Source organism: Pogona vitticeps, chromosome 6 (assembly GCF_051106095.1).
Source record: "Pogona vitticeps strain Pit_001003342236 chromosome 6, PviZW2.1, whole genome shotgun sequence".
Classification (NCBI taxonomy): domain Eukaryota; kingdom Metazoa; phylum Chordata; class Lepidosauria; order Squamata; family Agamidae; genus Pogona; species Pogona vitticeps.
The window spans coordinates 67,854,899-67,869,333 of record NC_135788.1 but is presented as its reverse complement, the minus strand read 5'-3'; the positions used below and the strand labels follow the sequence as shown (position 1 = coordinate 67,869,333).

The 14,435-nt window shown below is 39.6% G+C and overlaps 1 protein-coding gene across 3 annotated transcripts in view; it reads left to right on the top strand.

Moving 5' to 3' along the window:
• The window catches only part of BMPER (BMP binding endothelial regulator), a 240,960-nt gene that overhangs the window by 58,537 nt on the left and 167,988 nt on the right, over nucleotides 1–14,435 (top strand). For 2 of the 3 annotated variants that reach the window (XM_020788156.3, XM_073003797.2), the window contains exons 4-6: nucleotides 2,322–2,404; nucleotides 5,365–5,455; nucleotides 7,836–7,918. In XM_020788156.3, the coding sequence (XP_020643815.3) occupies nucleotides 2,322–2,404; nucleotides 5,365–5,455; nucleotides 7,836–7,918 (257 nt within the window). Of the gene's footprint in view, nucleotides 1–1,681; nucleotides 1,961–2,321; nucleotides 2,405–5,364; nucleotides 5,456–7,835; nucleotides 7,919–14,435 lie in introns of those variants that run through there. The other variant, XM_073003798.2, reaches the window with a different exon arrangement.

Sequence of the window (14,435 nt, the reverse complement as noted above, 5' to 3'; positions counted from 1 at the left end):
TATAGAGAGACATTGCCAAAAATGTAAAAGAACATCCTTTATCATAAAATGTGAGGGGGAAGACCCTTTTTCCTCTTATATAAGCCCCATCCTACATCTACATGCATATGTGTACATTTGGACTCCACTGATTTTGTGGGGGCTTCTGTCACGTTTATGAGTTGGGCAGTCTCACCTGGCGGCTAATCCAAAATTAATTCTTTTTAGGGTACTTCTGTTAAAATTAATGGACTACTGAGTCTCACTTATTTCATTTGACCTACTCTTGGCCATGTAAATATTAGATTAGCACATAGCCACCAGCTGTTGCATCTGACTACTTGGTTTTACATAGTTGCAGAGTCAGGAAAACATTGCTCCCTGCAGCATCTGCTAAAACAACAGTTTTGTATTAAGATAAATTCTAGGCAAGAGGGGAGTCTCCAAAATACACTAACTACATGACATTTTCTTTACCGTTATTGTTAAAAAGTACTAGGAAAAATAGGATTTTTAACCTTCAATAAGGTGCCTTTCAATTGTGTAAAGTTGGAGTAAATGCAAAGGTGATTTTGTTGTTGTTGTTTAGTTGATAAGTCATGTCTGACTCTTCATGACCCCATGGACCAGAGCACTCCAGGTCCTCCTGTCTTCCACTGCCTCTCGGAATTTGGTCAGATTCATGTTGGTCAGATTCATTTCGTCATCAGCTTCGATGACACTGTCCAACCATCTCGTCCTCGGTCGTCCCCTTCTCCTCTTGCCTTCATACTTTCCCAGCATCAGGGCCTTTTCCAGGGAGTCCTCTCTTCTCATGAGATGGCCAAAGTATTGGAGCCTCAGCTTCAGGATCTGTTCTTCCAGTGAGCACTCAGGGTTGATTTCCTTTAGAATTGATAGGTTTGTTCTCCAGGGGACTCTCAAGAGCCTCCTCCAGCACCACAATTCAAAGGCATCAATTCTTCGGCAGTCAGCTTTCTTTATGGTCCAGTTCTCACTTCCGTACATTACTACAGGAAAAACCATAGCTTTGACTATTCGGACTTTTGTTGGCAAGGTGATGTCTCAGCTTTTTAAGATGCTGTCAAGGTTTGTCATCGCTTTCCTCCCAAGAAGCAGGCGTCTTTTAATTTTGTGGCTGCTGTCTCCATCTGCAGTGATCATGGAGCCCAAGAAAGTAAAATCTGTCACTGCCTCCATATCTTCCCCTTCTATTTCCCAGGAGGTGATGGGATCAGTGGCCATGATCTTAGTTTTTTTTTATGTTGAGCTTCAGACCAGTTTTTGTGCTCTCCTCTTTCACCCTTATAATTCCTCCTCACTTTCTGCCATCAGTGTGGTGTTATCTGCATATCTGAGGTTGTTGATATTTCTTCCGGCAGTCTTAATTCCGGTTTGGGATTCCTCTTTGTTAATTTGTATTCCCTTGGGATACAAATTAACAAAGCACAGTTGAAATCAAAGTGGTTTGGACCTCCACACTTTTTAGTAAAACATTGAAAATGAAACTTGTGGTTCCTTCTCTGGCTTGATTTAATCCAGAAATGTTCTCCTCTTTAGCTGGATGATACGAGATAGATAGTATGAATGGTCTTAAAGGCGTGATGGTGTAATGAACAGGATGGAAAGCAATGCTTTCACAGATATCTCTGAATGTGAGGAATTCAGTAATTGCTACTTTCTGAGCCAAATGTGCTCTGTGTTCAGTCATGTAGCAGGTGGAATTCTACCTGGCTGAGTAAACTTGCCAAAGTGGGAGACATTTACCACCCAGCCAATTTTCTGAAGAATCTTGCACACTGTTATAGCCTGATTAAATTATTTAAGATGGTGCTTCTTTGCGGTCTGCAACTTCTTGGGGAGTGGGGGAAGCAGACCTGGGAGACAGAATATGTGATGTGGACAAATGCATAAGAATGTTTTTGTTGTTTTCTTAGGTAGTTCCTTTTGTTTTAGTAACAGCAGGTTGCTAAACAAAAAGGTACTGATCTATTTTTTGTTTTCTTTTGTCAAACTGCCCATTATCTAGTCACTAGAAAGGGTTCTGTAATATTAAAGCTCATCCATTGGTATCCTGTGGATCGTTGTTTCTTATATCTGTAATGGTTTGCTATTTACCAATCAGCGTGCTTCCTGTTGTATTTGCAGATCCATAGGGGTGAGAAACGTGCTTTATTTTTAAATGATGACCTTTTAAAAAAAAACAATTGCGTTCTTAGTATCAGATGCAAAGGGATATGCACATGGAACTGTAGAAACTTAAGGGAGGTGGTATGTTTAGCAGACCTGTGTGGTTGCTGTCATAAAAAGAGCTGCTAGACATATTTCTGGTTTTCCACTAGGTTGCAGTTTTGAAGGAAATTCATATAACAGCTCAGTGTCATGGCAGACCCCAGACAAGCCTTGTATCATGCACCAATGCCAGGTAAGGAATAGAATTAATGTATTTCAAAAAGAATGTATTTTTGGTACAGTATTTATAAATCTTAAGAAAGGAAGAAATGCTATTGTGTATTGATTTATATGGTGAAATTGATTGTGGGTTGAGATTTAAATGAGGAATTTAGAGGTACGTGAAGAATGGAAGGCAACAATGGAATAAGGGCAGCTCTATACTGTATATGTTGTTTTGCTCAGACTTTGCCTCTGAAAATAATAAGAGTATAAAAATCTCCCTGAGGAAACATCCAGAACCTTATGCAAAAGCACTTTTAGGCCAAGAAATGGATTCAAGATGTCAAAAGTAGTGTTCTGAAAACCCTAAAATATTTATATTAAATATGAAAAAAACTTTAGGCTTCGCAAATATTATAGGATATGGCTCAGTGCTATGTATCTACAATACTTTGGGACCAAAGAGGCCAAATGCTAAATCTTTATATTCTCAAAGGCTTTTACAGAACACAGAGTTTTAACTCCTGCCCTCTGAAGATGCCGGCCACAGAGAGTGGTGAAACGTTAGGAAGAAAAACCTTTAGAACACAGCCAAACAGCCTGAAAAACCTACAACAGCTAAATCTTTACTTGTTGAATCTTTTACTCTGAATACATATTTTGAAATATACAGATGTGTACGAGTAAGACATATTCTGAATGCACAAACTTCATTAGATTCAGATAGAATCTTAACCGCATATATGAGGCCAAGAGGTTGAAACTCTCTATTCAGGTAAGATGAGGGGTAGGTAGCCTTGGACTGTGCTGATCAGCTTGTTCTGGATCGCAACACAGTGCCCTTGAACAATGAAGGTCAGAATTTGAAAATCTTGTCAGAGGGCCAAAGTTTTCTGTGGGAAGAATTAACTTCTAACATCTCAGATCAGAGGGCCAGAGTGATCCATTACTTTAGATAATTAGCCTGGACATGGTTATCTAGATTCAGGTAACAGCCTAGTTGAATTGCTTCATTAAATATGGCAGTTTTTGAGATGGTTCAGAATGCAACATCTAGATAGATTATCAGATTGAATATATAGTGCCAATTTAAAAACAGATGGTCTGGCTTTTGAACCACTGGAGAAAATTCAAAGTGTTGAATTGATCTGTATTGTGATCTGGTACCTCATGAAGTAGAGACGTGGTGGCGCTGTGGGCTAAACCGCAGAAGCGTGTGCTGCAGGGTCAGAAGACCAGCAGTTGTAAGTTCAAATCCACACGACGGAATGAGCACCCGTCGCCTGTCCCAGCTCCCGCCAACCTAGTGGTTCGAAAGCATGCAAATGCGAGTAGATAAATAGGGACCACCTCGGTGGGAAGGTAAACAGCGTTCCGTGTCTAAATCACACTGGCCATGTGACCATGGAAAGATTGTCTTCGGACAAACGCTGGCTCTATGGCTTGAAGAGTGGGATGAGCGCCGCCCCCTAGAGTCGGACACAACTGGACAAAATTGTCAAGGGGAACCTTTACCTTTACCTTTACCTCATGAAGTATTAAAACCTGCTGCAGAGACCCTTTCTTAGGTCTCACTGTCAGTACATGAGAGGTAGTCGGTGACAGCTGAAGAGCCCTTGTTGTGGTGCTGACTTAGTTGTGGTGCTCTTTCTGAAGGGAGACCCACCTGCTGCCAAATCATTCCTTTAACAGCAATTTATTTCTGGCCTTTTACAGCCTTGCTTGTCTAACCCTACTTTCATCTGACATGTTGCCTTTCTGCTTTGAAAGAATTTGTTGAACCCTCTTATTGCTGCTGCTGTTTTGCTTTTATATTGGTAGCTACTCTTAGAAATTTTTTATAGAGAAACAGGATATTAACTATCCTAAATAATTTTTAAAAAATACATTGAAGCCTAAGCACCATGTTACAGTAAATCATCTTAGTGAGGCACTGCCACAGTACAAAAGTGCACATTTAATTTCTGCATTGCAACATCTGTGGCAGCTTTCTCCTATCCTGACTATCAATTTCTTGTGAGTTTTCATGCATTTTCCTATGTTGTCATGGGCTAATACTCATGGACAAGAAAAATCCACAGTAGTGTGACATCACAATATTAATAAATTGCCCTAGGCATTATGGAGGGGCAGGGAAGAGTTAAATATGTAGAGGTCAATGAAATGCATTGTGGCTGATAAAAATGCACAGTTCTGGTTTTCATATATTTGTCTGTTTCAGTAGCAGAAGTAGTAGGTTCTGCTACTTCCATTTAAAGCTCGTATCTGGAAATTTTTAAGACTTCTCTACTTTCTTTTCCTCTGTGCCTAGGAATGCAAACAGATCCATCAAAACCCAGAAACCTGTGCACAGAGACCCTGTCACCCCCACCCCAACCCTAGGTATTTATCAGGATTTTGGCTTCTGGAGCAGAGTATAGGAAGTGATCATTTACTAGACTCCTATCAGTTGAAACATCAGAGATAAGCAGGTTGTATTCTGCAGGATGAGAACCGTTTATCTTTTTTTCATAAGCTCCTGTCTTCTAAGGATCTAAGCTGGAAGGAATGTTTTTATCATGGGTCTTGCCATCAAAGCAAAATGGCCAATTATTTTCACGTTTCCTGTTTGCTAAGGACTTCCGATAACATTTTCATTGTTCTTTCTCTTCTCTCTCTCTTTCTCTGTCTCAAGAGGTTTTATTTGTTTTTTAGGTAGATCTTTCAGGTACAGATTGGAAGGCTCCAGTACTCCTGAAATGGAAACAGAATCTTTGCTTTATTATTTACTGTAATTATGGACCATAGTCTGATGATATTAATTACACACACTTCAGTACAGGTGTGCATGCATGCACACATGCACGTACACGCGCGCGCGCGCGCGCGCACACACACACACACACATAAACAAATTCAAACAATTCATTTATCTTGCTCTCTTTGGCCTGTACAGGGTGGTTTACTTTTATTTTTGAATTGCTAATAACTGTTTGTTGTTCCCTCTGACAGGAAGGAGTGATAACTGAAGCTGAGATTCAGTGCATTGTTCATTGTAAAAATCCTTCAAAGCAGCCAGGAATATGTTGTCCCACATGTCCAGGTGAGAGTTCAAAGACACAGTGCAATATAAATGTAAAATATATGAAAATAGGTGGGTCTGGCTTTTGTATTTTAATTGTTAAGGTACAATATAATGAATGGGAACTTTTTGGGGGTGGCAGAAGAATAAACAAATTGAAAGACTGTATTGGCCAAGGGTTTTGGAGATGATGGGATATGTAGTGGAGGATATTGAGTTGTGGAATAATATTGTAAAGAATATTTTGTATCTGTCCCTACTGATCTTCATCCACCCCCTTTCCAGATCTCCAGTTTCAGGTCGTTCTGATAGTTTTTTGTTTGTTTGTTTGAAATTCCACTTGATTATATATTTAACTCCTTAACTTATATTGGGTACTTAAGCTTCTCATACTTCCTGTTCATTCTCGAATACAAATCACCAGTGAATATACTGAATGATACAAGAACCAGTAACATTATTCCATACACAGGCAACTTGTGACCAAGCAGTAGGGCATGCCCCTTGAAATTTGAGATGAGGTGACCTCACCCTTAGTCCATGAGCAACGTATGACTCCATGTATTATTATCTCTGTCTTCATGTGGCTCATCTGAATACTTTGCTAACTTATAGTAATTTATCTTGGATTGGTATGAACATGTGTGGGAGTGTATCGTGGGAGATTCAATCAGAATTCTGGCAGAAGACCAGGTATATTTTGTTCTACTCCCTTTACCTGCTAATCCCTTTAGGGTAGTCTCGCATTCCACTGATCCCTTTCACTTTATATGTCAAAGAGATTTTGTTTGATTGTCACTGAACATAGGATGCTGCCTTCTGCCAAGTCAGAGCTGGGTGTAGATGAAATAGTCTGTTTTGAGTCCAGGTTCATTTGACATATGTTGAGCCATATAATTCTTTACACCAGATTGCTGCATCGTTCTCATTTTTTAAACAAAAAGCCTTAAAATGAACATTAATTTCTGAATGCTATCTGTTCTAATGGAGGCCTTGTTGTGCATGCCTCTTCTTAACATATGCCTTTTTTGGGGGCATAATTCTGTCTCAGAATGGTACCACAAAATTCAGAGAAATGTGCAATCTGACAGACAACTGTGTTCTAGTCTGCAGATTTGACCAGTCAGTGCTTTTGCTTAAAATCACAGACTGAATTATACCCGTACTGTATTCTGGAAGGCTTTCATGGGTGGGATCCAATGGTTGTTGTAGGTTTTTTGGGCTGTTTGGCCGTCTTCTAAAAGTTTTTCTTCCTAATGTTACGCCAGTCTCTGTGGCTGGCATCTTCATTTCTAATTCCTGTCCTCTGAAGATGCCAGCCACAGAGACTGGTGAAATGTTAGGAAGAAAAACCTTCAGAACAGGGCCAAACAGCTTGAAAAAACTACAACAACCATAAATTATACTTATTAATTATTAATTTTATTGTTTGCTCTACTTTCTCTCAGGAATGGAAATGAATACAACTCTAGGCTGCTTTTTCAGTCTTTTCTTTTCTCCACCTTTTGCCATCCTTTTCTCTATCATGGGGGCATCACTTTGTCATATATGTAACTGAAGGAAAGTTAGCATCAATAGTCCATGTTTTTCTTTATCATGAGCAATCTCTACCTCATTTTCTCATGGTTTGGGGCACGCATAGATTTTTTCAGTATTCACAACGACTCTTCATTGGTTTCTTCATACTGCAGTTAACACAATACTGTGACTCTGGAACTCCCTCCCACAGGAGGCCAGGCTGCCCCTATCTTTCCACAAGTGGACAAAGACCTTTCTCTTCAGACAGGCTTTCCTTTAGTGACTGGTTGCCTGAGCAGGGTTTTTAAATGGGGTGTCGTGCCTCATTGCTTGAATCTGGTTTTGGTGTTGATTTTTTTTACCATTTTAGTATGATATTTGTTTGACTGTCCATATTTGTATACCTACTGATTTTAGCTTTTAAATACTGTCTTTTAATGATATTAGCCACTTTGGGCTCCTTATAAGGAGAAAGGTCAGGTAAAACTATTTTAAATAAAGCAAGCAAACAAACAAACATAAATTATTCAGGGGTGTCCTACTGGAATTACAGTTGAGATTATGCCTGTTTGTTAAAACCCAAATTCCTGAGATTTAGAATGTATTAAGAAAAACTCTCTGCTTAATGCATTTTAATTAAATTCTTCAACTTTTGTGGCTATGAAGATAACCCCGAAGGCTTATAAATTAGAAGATGATTAATGTGAATTCACATATATGCTCATATTATTTTAAATAATGATTTTATCTGATCTTATGGCTTTCAGAGCTTAGGTAACATTTTTCTTCCGTGGTATTTGTTATTTCAATTGTATTATAATAAAGATTGCAAACACTTCCAGAGTAAGACATACTTTAAAAATGTCTGCTTCTCTCCATCCAGGTTGTATGTTTGAAGGTAGACATTACTATGAAGGTGAGGAATTTCAGCCTGAAGGAAACAAATGCATCACATGTGCTTGTATTGTAAGTGTTCTGCATTGTACCACTACCCATGGTTTTAAAAAAGGCATTATTATAAATTATTATTAGTGTTGATACAATATTGAAAAGAAAGACAGGAACCTCAGATTCTGGGAGTAAAAATCACTGTTGCACAGTTTTGTCCTTTTTGTTTAGTACAAATGTTACTTTGAAAACTGAACACTGGATCTGGTGGTCCAAATTGTTGGTTTAGAAGTTGTTTCTTTCTGACATAGAGATAACCTGTTTTCCATCCAGAAGATTGTCCATGGAGAACTGCGTTCACTAGTCACTGAATCCCAAGCCTAAAGGGTGGAGTAACATGGATAAACAAATCATAGAGAGAAAGCAGGCTGAATGTTCACAATGATTAAACCCTTCACTTGAGTCAAATGTGGCAACTTTCACTTTATTTAGTATATTGTACTGGGAAGAGAGCAGTATATTTGTGAATGAGAAAATACGTTATTAGATATACCTGTACTTTAAATATCTCATATGTAAGTTTGATTCTCACATCAGCCATAGACTGTATTAAAATATTTGCTTTCTATATAAGCTTTCAATTGTGAGGATTGGTTCTCATAGAAGAAGTGGTTGAGAGGCACTATGGTATCTGCTTCTGCTACAAATATTATTATACCACTGTGTTGACATGTAAGCTAGCCAAATTCCATGTTAGTCTTATTTAAAGAAAAACAACAACAAAAAACACACAAAAAACCCCAAGTGTGCTGCTTATATACCGCCCCAAATTGCTAAAAGCTCTCTCTGGGTACTTTACAATTTAATTATGCAGGCTACACATTGCCCCTCCTTCCTGAGCTGGGTACTCTCTTTACCAGCCTTGGAAAGATGGAAGGTAGAGTCAGCCTTGAACTAACTACTGTACCTGCGCTCAGGATCAAACTCAGGTTGTGAGCAGAGTTTTCATTGCAGTACTGCAGTTTAACCACTGTGCCACAAGGCTCTTGTAAATTCAATGAAATAAATTAGACTAGTTAGTCACAGATAACTTAAGTCCCCTTGATTTCAATTGGTTTACTCCATGCTAGAAATTTTATCTATGGATAGTATTACCTGGGTGATAGTTCCTGTGCATAAAGTAAGCAGAAAATGGTTTTACAGGGTTATATGCTCAGCTACTATCATATGCCTATTTACTGAGTTAGACCCCCCCCCCCCAATACGGTGGGACATTGTGAGCAGGTCAGCAGCATAGGTATCTCTAGTTGTGGGCTGTCTAGCTCCAGCCCAGGGCTCGAGGAGCGCCGGACCCAGTATTGGTCCAGCAGAAATGAATCCCATGACTTTGGAAGGAGAACCTAACCAAGAAGAATGCCATGTGTGGGACAGTGATATCCAAACAGAGGCCCTGCCTGTGGAAACCAGGACAGAAACCCCAGGAGAGAAAGAGTGATCCCTAGGGAAAATGGGGAATGTCTGACCCACAGGGAGTAGGGGATATAAAGGAAGCAGTGGAGGTGGCAGGGGGGAGCTGCTAGAACTGGGAAGCCAGAAACCTAAGAGCAAGGGATCCAAACTGGGTCCCTCAAACTTGAAACTGTAGGGGAAAAGGAAGATGAGGACCCTTACCATCTGGAGGACCCTTACCAGACTGAGGAGGATCTAGAGGAAGACTCCAGCAAGGGTTTTGGTGCAGATGAAGGCATCTTATGAGGAGGATGAGAGGCATCAAAATCCTCACCTCTACCTCACCCTTATTGCTGGTGTGAGAGAAACCCCAACAAAGAACAGCAGCACTTACAAAGAAGTGGAACTGGGGAAAACCGTATCCACCCAGCTCCCGTGCTAGAGAAATGCTAGCAAGAATATAAGTGCCCAGATGGAGGAGGGTGAGGCCGAGAATCAGCCTGTGGCCAGAGCCAGACATGGAGGCAATGATAGGCCTTGCCCATATTGCGGGCATATTACCCTTTACTTCAACGGGCCTTGAGGTTTCGGTCAATGTGCTGTACTACTCAGAGCCAAAGCAGACTTTCACCTTTTTCAGTGGTGTCAGCTAGAGCTGTGGAGAGAACAGATTCAGGACTAGTGCCTTCAACTAACCCTGAAGTCAAGTTGACCAAGGACAATTGTTTGTTTGTGCCCCTTCTCTCAGTTGGAATGAACCCTGTTTTGTTAGAAGTTCCTGTTGTCATGTCTATGGACTGGGGAATGGAGGATGGACCGCCCCCTGACTAGGCCAGGGCCGGCTGGGTTCACATACATACTTTTGAGTAGATAGATATGAGGTTGCACTGCTAACTTAGGGGACAAGCTTAGCTATAACATGCCCCACAACAAAATCTTAACAATGAATAAACATTTTAAATTATTTTGCCAATAGAAGAATTTGGAAGAATAGTTTTATTTTAATTTTAAATAAAACAAAATTCAACAAAACCCCAGTTCTACCCTTTAATTATTGTGATGGATTAAGATCATTAAGGTTGGTGAAAGATATGAATTATTTCATAGATATGGAAACACTTGTTGATTTATTACATTATTACAATGTCCCTGCTTTTTTACGTGGTCTTTCGTGAGTTTGTTATACAGCAGTAATGCACACTTCCTGACAGTCCTTAGATGTTGCCTATCTCAAGGTTTCATGGTTAGAAAGTCCCAGGTTAATGTGACATCCCAAGTGGACGGAATCAAGGGAGGTGGTAAGTTTGCAAATAGCTATCACCTATGACCTTAGGAATAAGGGATTAATAGTTTAAGTGATTTGATTTACTATAAGGCACCCCCTTAGGTAGCCCATATCTTGCAGTGTAGTGCAGAAGTCTTAATTTTCTGACTCCTTAAATTTACCTTCATTGTATCAGACGTCTTCAGAAAGATCATCCCTGACTGATAACTAGCATAAATTAAAAGAAAGCACAGCGTGTAACACCTTTCTGTTGGCAGTTCTGCACACGACACAGGCATGTTATATAATTTATAAGATCTGCCCCCTCAATGGTTTCATTGAATCATTCAGCACAAATAGATTCAGATCAAATCAGATCTGTAGATGCTTTTGCCTGGGGTGAAGTTGGCTGGATCTCCTCTCCAGCACTGTCTTAACTTCATCAAAGGACATGTTGAGTAATATGATTAGTAAATTGCCAGCATTTCCTTCCCCACCCTTTCCACTTCTACCCAAATAAAGCCAACACTCTCAGGATCAGGTGCTTGTCGGGTGGAAACAAAACTGGCAAGCTAGAGAGCTATGAAGTCTTCCTCCTTCAAGCCATAGTTGTCTTCACTTCTGTTTTCTTCACTCCACCTGTTTCTTCTCCTTTAAATTATGAGAATTAAGCTTCTTACCAGTGCAATTTAGATCTCAAATGAACTTGGAATCATGGTAAAGAAGCCAGCTGTAGGTTCTCGCACGTGTTTTATGTGGTTCCCCCCTTTTATTCTTAAAAAGAAGGTGAGGAGTTGTAGCAGGATATCTCTTTTCAGAAAAGCAGGGCAGATACCTTGTCTCAGATAACTATATAGTCACGAGATAGCATGAGAACTGGCTTGTGAGTAATAGGCTGCAACATGTGAGGACTTCACTAGGTGATAGGTATTTTCCCCCACCCCTAATTAGATGTCCACTGTGATATTCTAGCTGTTCTGCATGACTCCTGAAAGTAATAAACTGTGGTTGTGGAGGAGGTGGAAGAGGAAGAGAGGAGAAGAGGAAGTCCAAATAAACATTTCTGCAAGGATCTTGATCTTGCCCCTCTCCTTTCAGTTTTGGCGATAGAATAATAGATGGAAAAACACAAGATAGTTGTGTTCAACTATAAATTTCTTTCCAAGGAATATCTGACTGTTAATGCCTGGAATAGCATAGCAGCATACTTAGAATAAACTAGAACAACTGAACTAAACAAAATGAGTTCATTTTAATACAGGCATGCAGCTTGCTTCTTGCCTGCTGACTTGGAGCCAGAAATGGAAAAGGCTCCCATTTTGGTCTGCTCCAGACAGGATGGCCACTGGTAATTCTGGCCAAGGTGTTCCAGGAGTCATAGCTCAAAAACACAACATTCCCCACCATTGTTTGGCCCAAGAAGTTATAGATTAGCCTAGGATTAAAACCTTTCATGCCATCCACCTCCCTGTGCTGTCACAACATCATTCTGTATCAAGGTATAGTTCATGCTGAGATGCACTATTGGATAATTTAGTTAATTACATTTATCGTTAACAGAGTATCAGATACAAACAACAATTCCATACAGAAAGCATGAGAGAATAGCTTAAGTCTAAGTAGCCCACCCCTTTTCACAGTGATTAACATTTAATGTGTTAAAAACCACTCTGGAAGCATCTTAAGTGAAAAAAGGATATCTTTACTTACAGTTGCTGTTTATAGTTATAGTCAGTAGAAAAAATTAAAAAATTGAGTCTCCACACATGGGAGAGATCACGTCATGCTTCCTGCATGCTTGGAAGTCAGGAAAGGAGAGAAAGACTAACAAAGTAAATGGGAAGCAAACAAACAGGAAGAGGGGGCAAGCCAGGTGGGGGAGGGAAGAGAACTTTACCAATAGTTTAGTGGGAAAGGAAAATTCCTTTAGGTCCTAAAAGCTCCCCTCCATTAATATCTAGTGTTAAAAAGCATGCAAGATTATTATTATCTCAACATTTGCAACCAGTAGTGCCTTGTGTTGCTGTTTACTAGTCGTGGAAGCACAACGTCATGTGATGGCGATGCATGCACAGTTTCAGAACTGCAGAAAGCTGCCTTATTTTGAGTAAGTCTAACAGTCAATCTTGTTCACTATTATCTGAGCTGAACAGCAGTGTCTTTCCTAGCCCTACCTGGATATGTCAGAAATAGAACATTGGGTTTACTGTATGCACAGCTGCTGTTCTGCTGACAAACTGAAACCATCCATTTTTCTTTCTGTCTTTTGGCTTTGGCTGCGCTTTAGTAGTATGAGGCTTGAAAACAGAGAAGTTCACCTTTGTTGATCTTCCGGTTCCAGTGCTAAACATTTTGAGAAAGGTATAGCTAGTCTCAAACTGGGGATCTCAGTATGCTAGGAAGACCCTTTCATGACTGAATATGGTGGGAGATGTCTGCACGTTTGAGATTGCTTTAAGCTAAAGTCAATTCTGTCCCTTTGGTCTGTTTTGTGAAATAAATATATCCTTGAATGAATTTGCTTCTTCCCTTTGTCAGGTTGCCTAAAAGTATGATATAACCCCTAGGCTTCAGTGTCCCAGTGTTCTTGGTTTGCCTTTCAGATCCAATGTTCTTGACAACCATCAGTTGCTAGCTAAAGTAGCTTTGTTGAAACTGCATGAAAGTTTCTTTGCTGAAATAATTGTTCTTACAAAGCTCAAGGCTTTGCTATAGAGCTTACCTTTGTAAAATGCCTGGTTCTGACTGCTTTTGCCACAACAGAGATCTACAACACAGCCTTTTCCGGGTCTGATCTCCCAACAACCACAGGAGTTTTTCCATCCTGAACTCAAGGTTCAGGAATAATCCAAAGTGATATCTAGAAAGGGATCTGCCCAGTGAATTAATATTTGATCGTAAGCACATCCTCTTTTTTGGTGAATGACCAGTAAAAAACCTGAGACCAATAAGTGTACTTGGGGTCTGTCTTCTTTCTTTTTCAACCCTCACACTTCTTCAGCTTTCCAGGATCTTTGTCAAGAAGTAACAGGCCGCAGCAATGCCATCCAACATCTTTGTAGTACCCCTAGATCACCACCACTTCCGCAAAAAGGGAAAAGGGAGAATCTAGACAGCCATACAATAAACCATGAGTGTGTTTCTGTTACAGTGACACTGCCACTGGCCATGCTGGCTGTGGGATGATGATGATGATGATGATGATGATGATGATTATAATGATAATGATAATGATGATGATGATGATAATGATAATAATAATAATAATAATAATAATAATAATAATAATAATAATAATAATAATAATAATAATAATAATAATAATAATAATAATAATAATAATAATAATAATAATAATAATAATAATAATAATAATAATAATAGTGATCTCTGGCAGACAGTAGCCTCCATGCTTCATGTGCACTTAAGGACAAACTGCTGCAAAAATGTGTTTGCTCAGCTCCTTTCCCCCTCTTTCCTCTCATTCTTTCTCCTATAAATCTTTATACCCCATTCATTTAATCCCACTCATGTAGCTCCTCAGAAACAGTCACCCAGTGTGTTCAGCCATGTGCCTGCTTTACGCAAGTGTGGCCTAGCTCCTCATGCTGCACAATCATCATTTTATAGAGAAGGAGTATGCTTTGGGAGCTCAGTTCTCCATGTTGTGTCTGGAATATTGGTTTTTCTTTTTTGTTCTGTACCTTTTATGGCTGGGATAGGCTGTTTTTTTGTGTTGCTGACAGGTTTATTGACTCACTGTTAGAATTCATGAAATTTTATAATAATATACCTATTGCAAATAAGCAACTATTTCCAAAGTAACAGTTGGGTGTATTTTGATACTTGTCTAAGTATATACTGTACCTTCCTGCTGTGAAG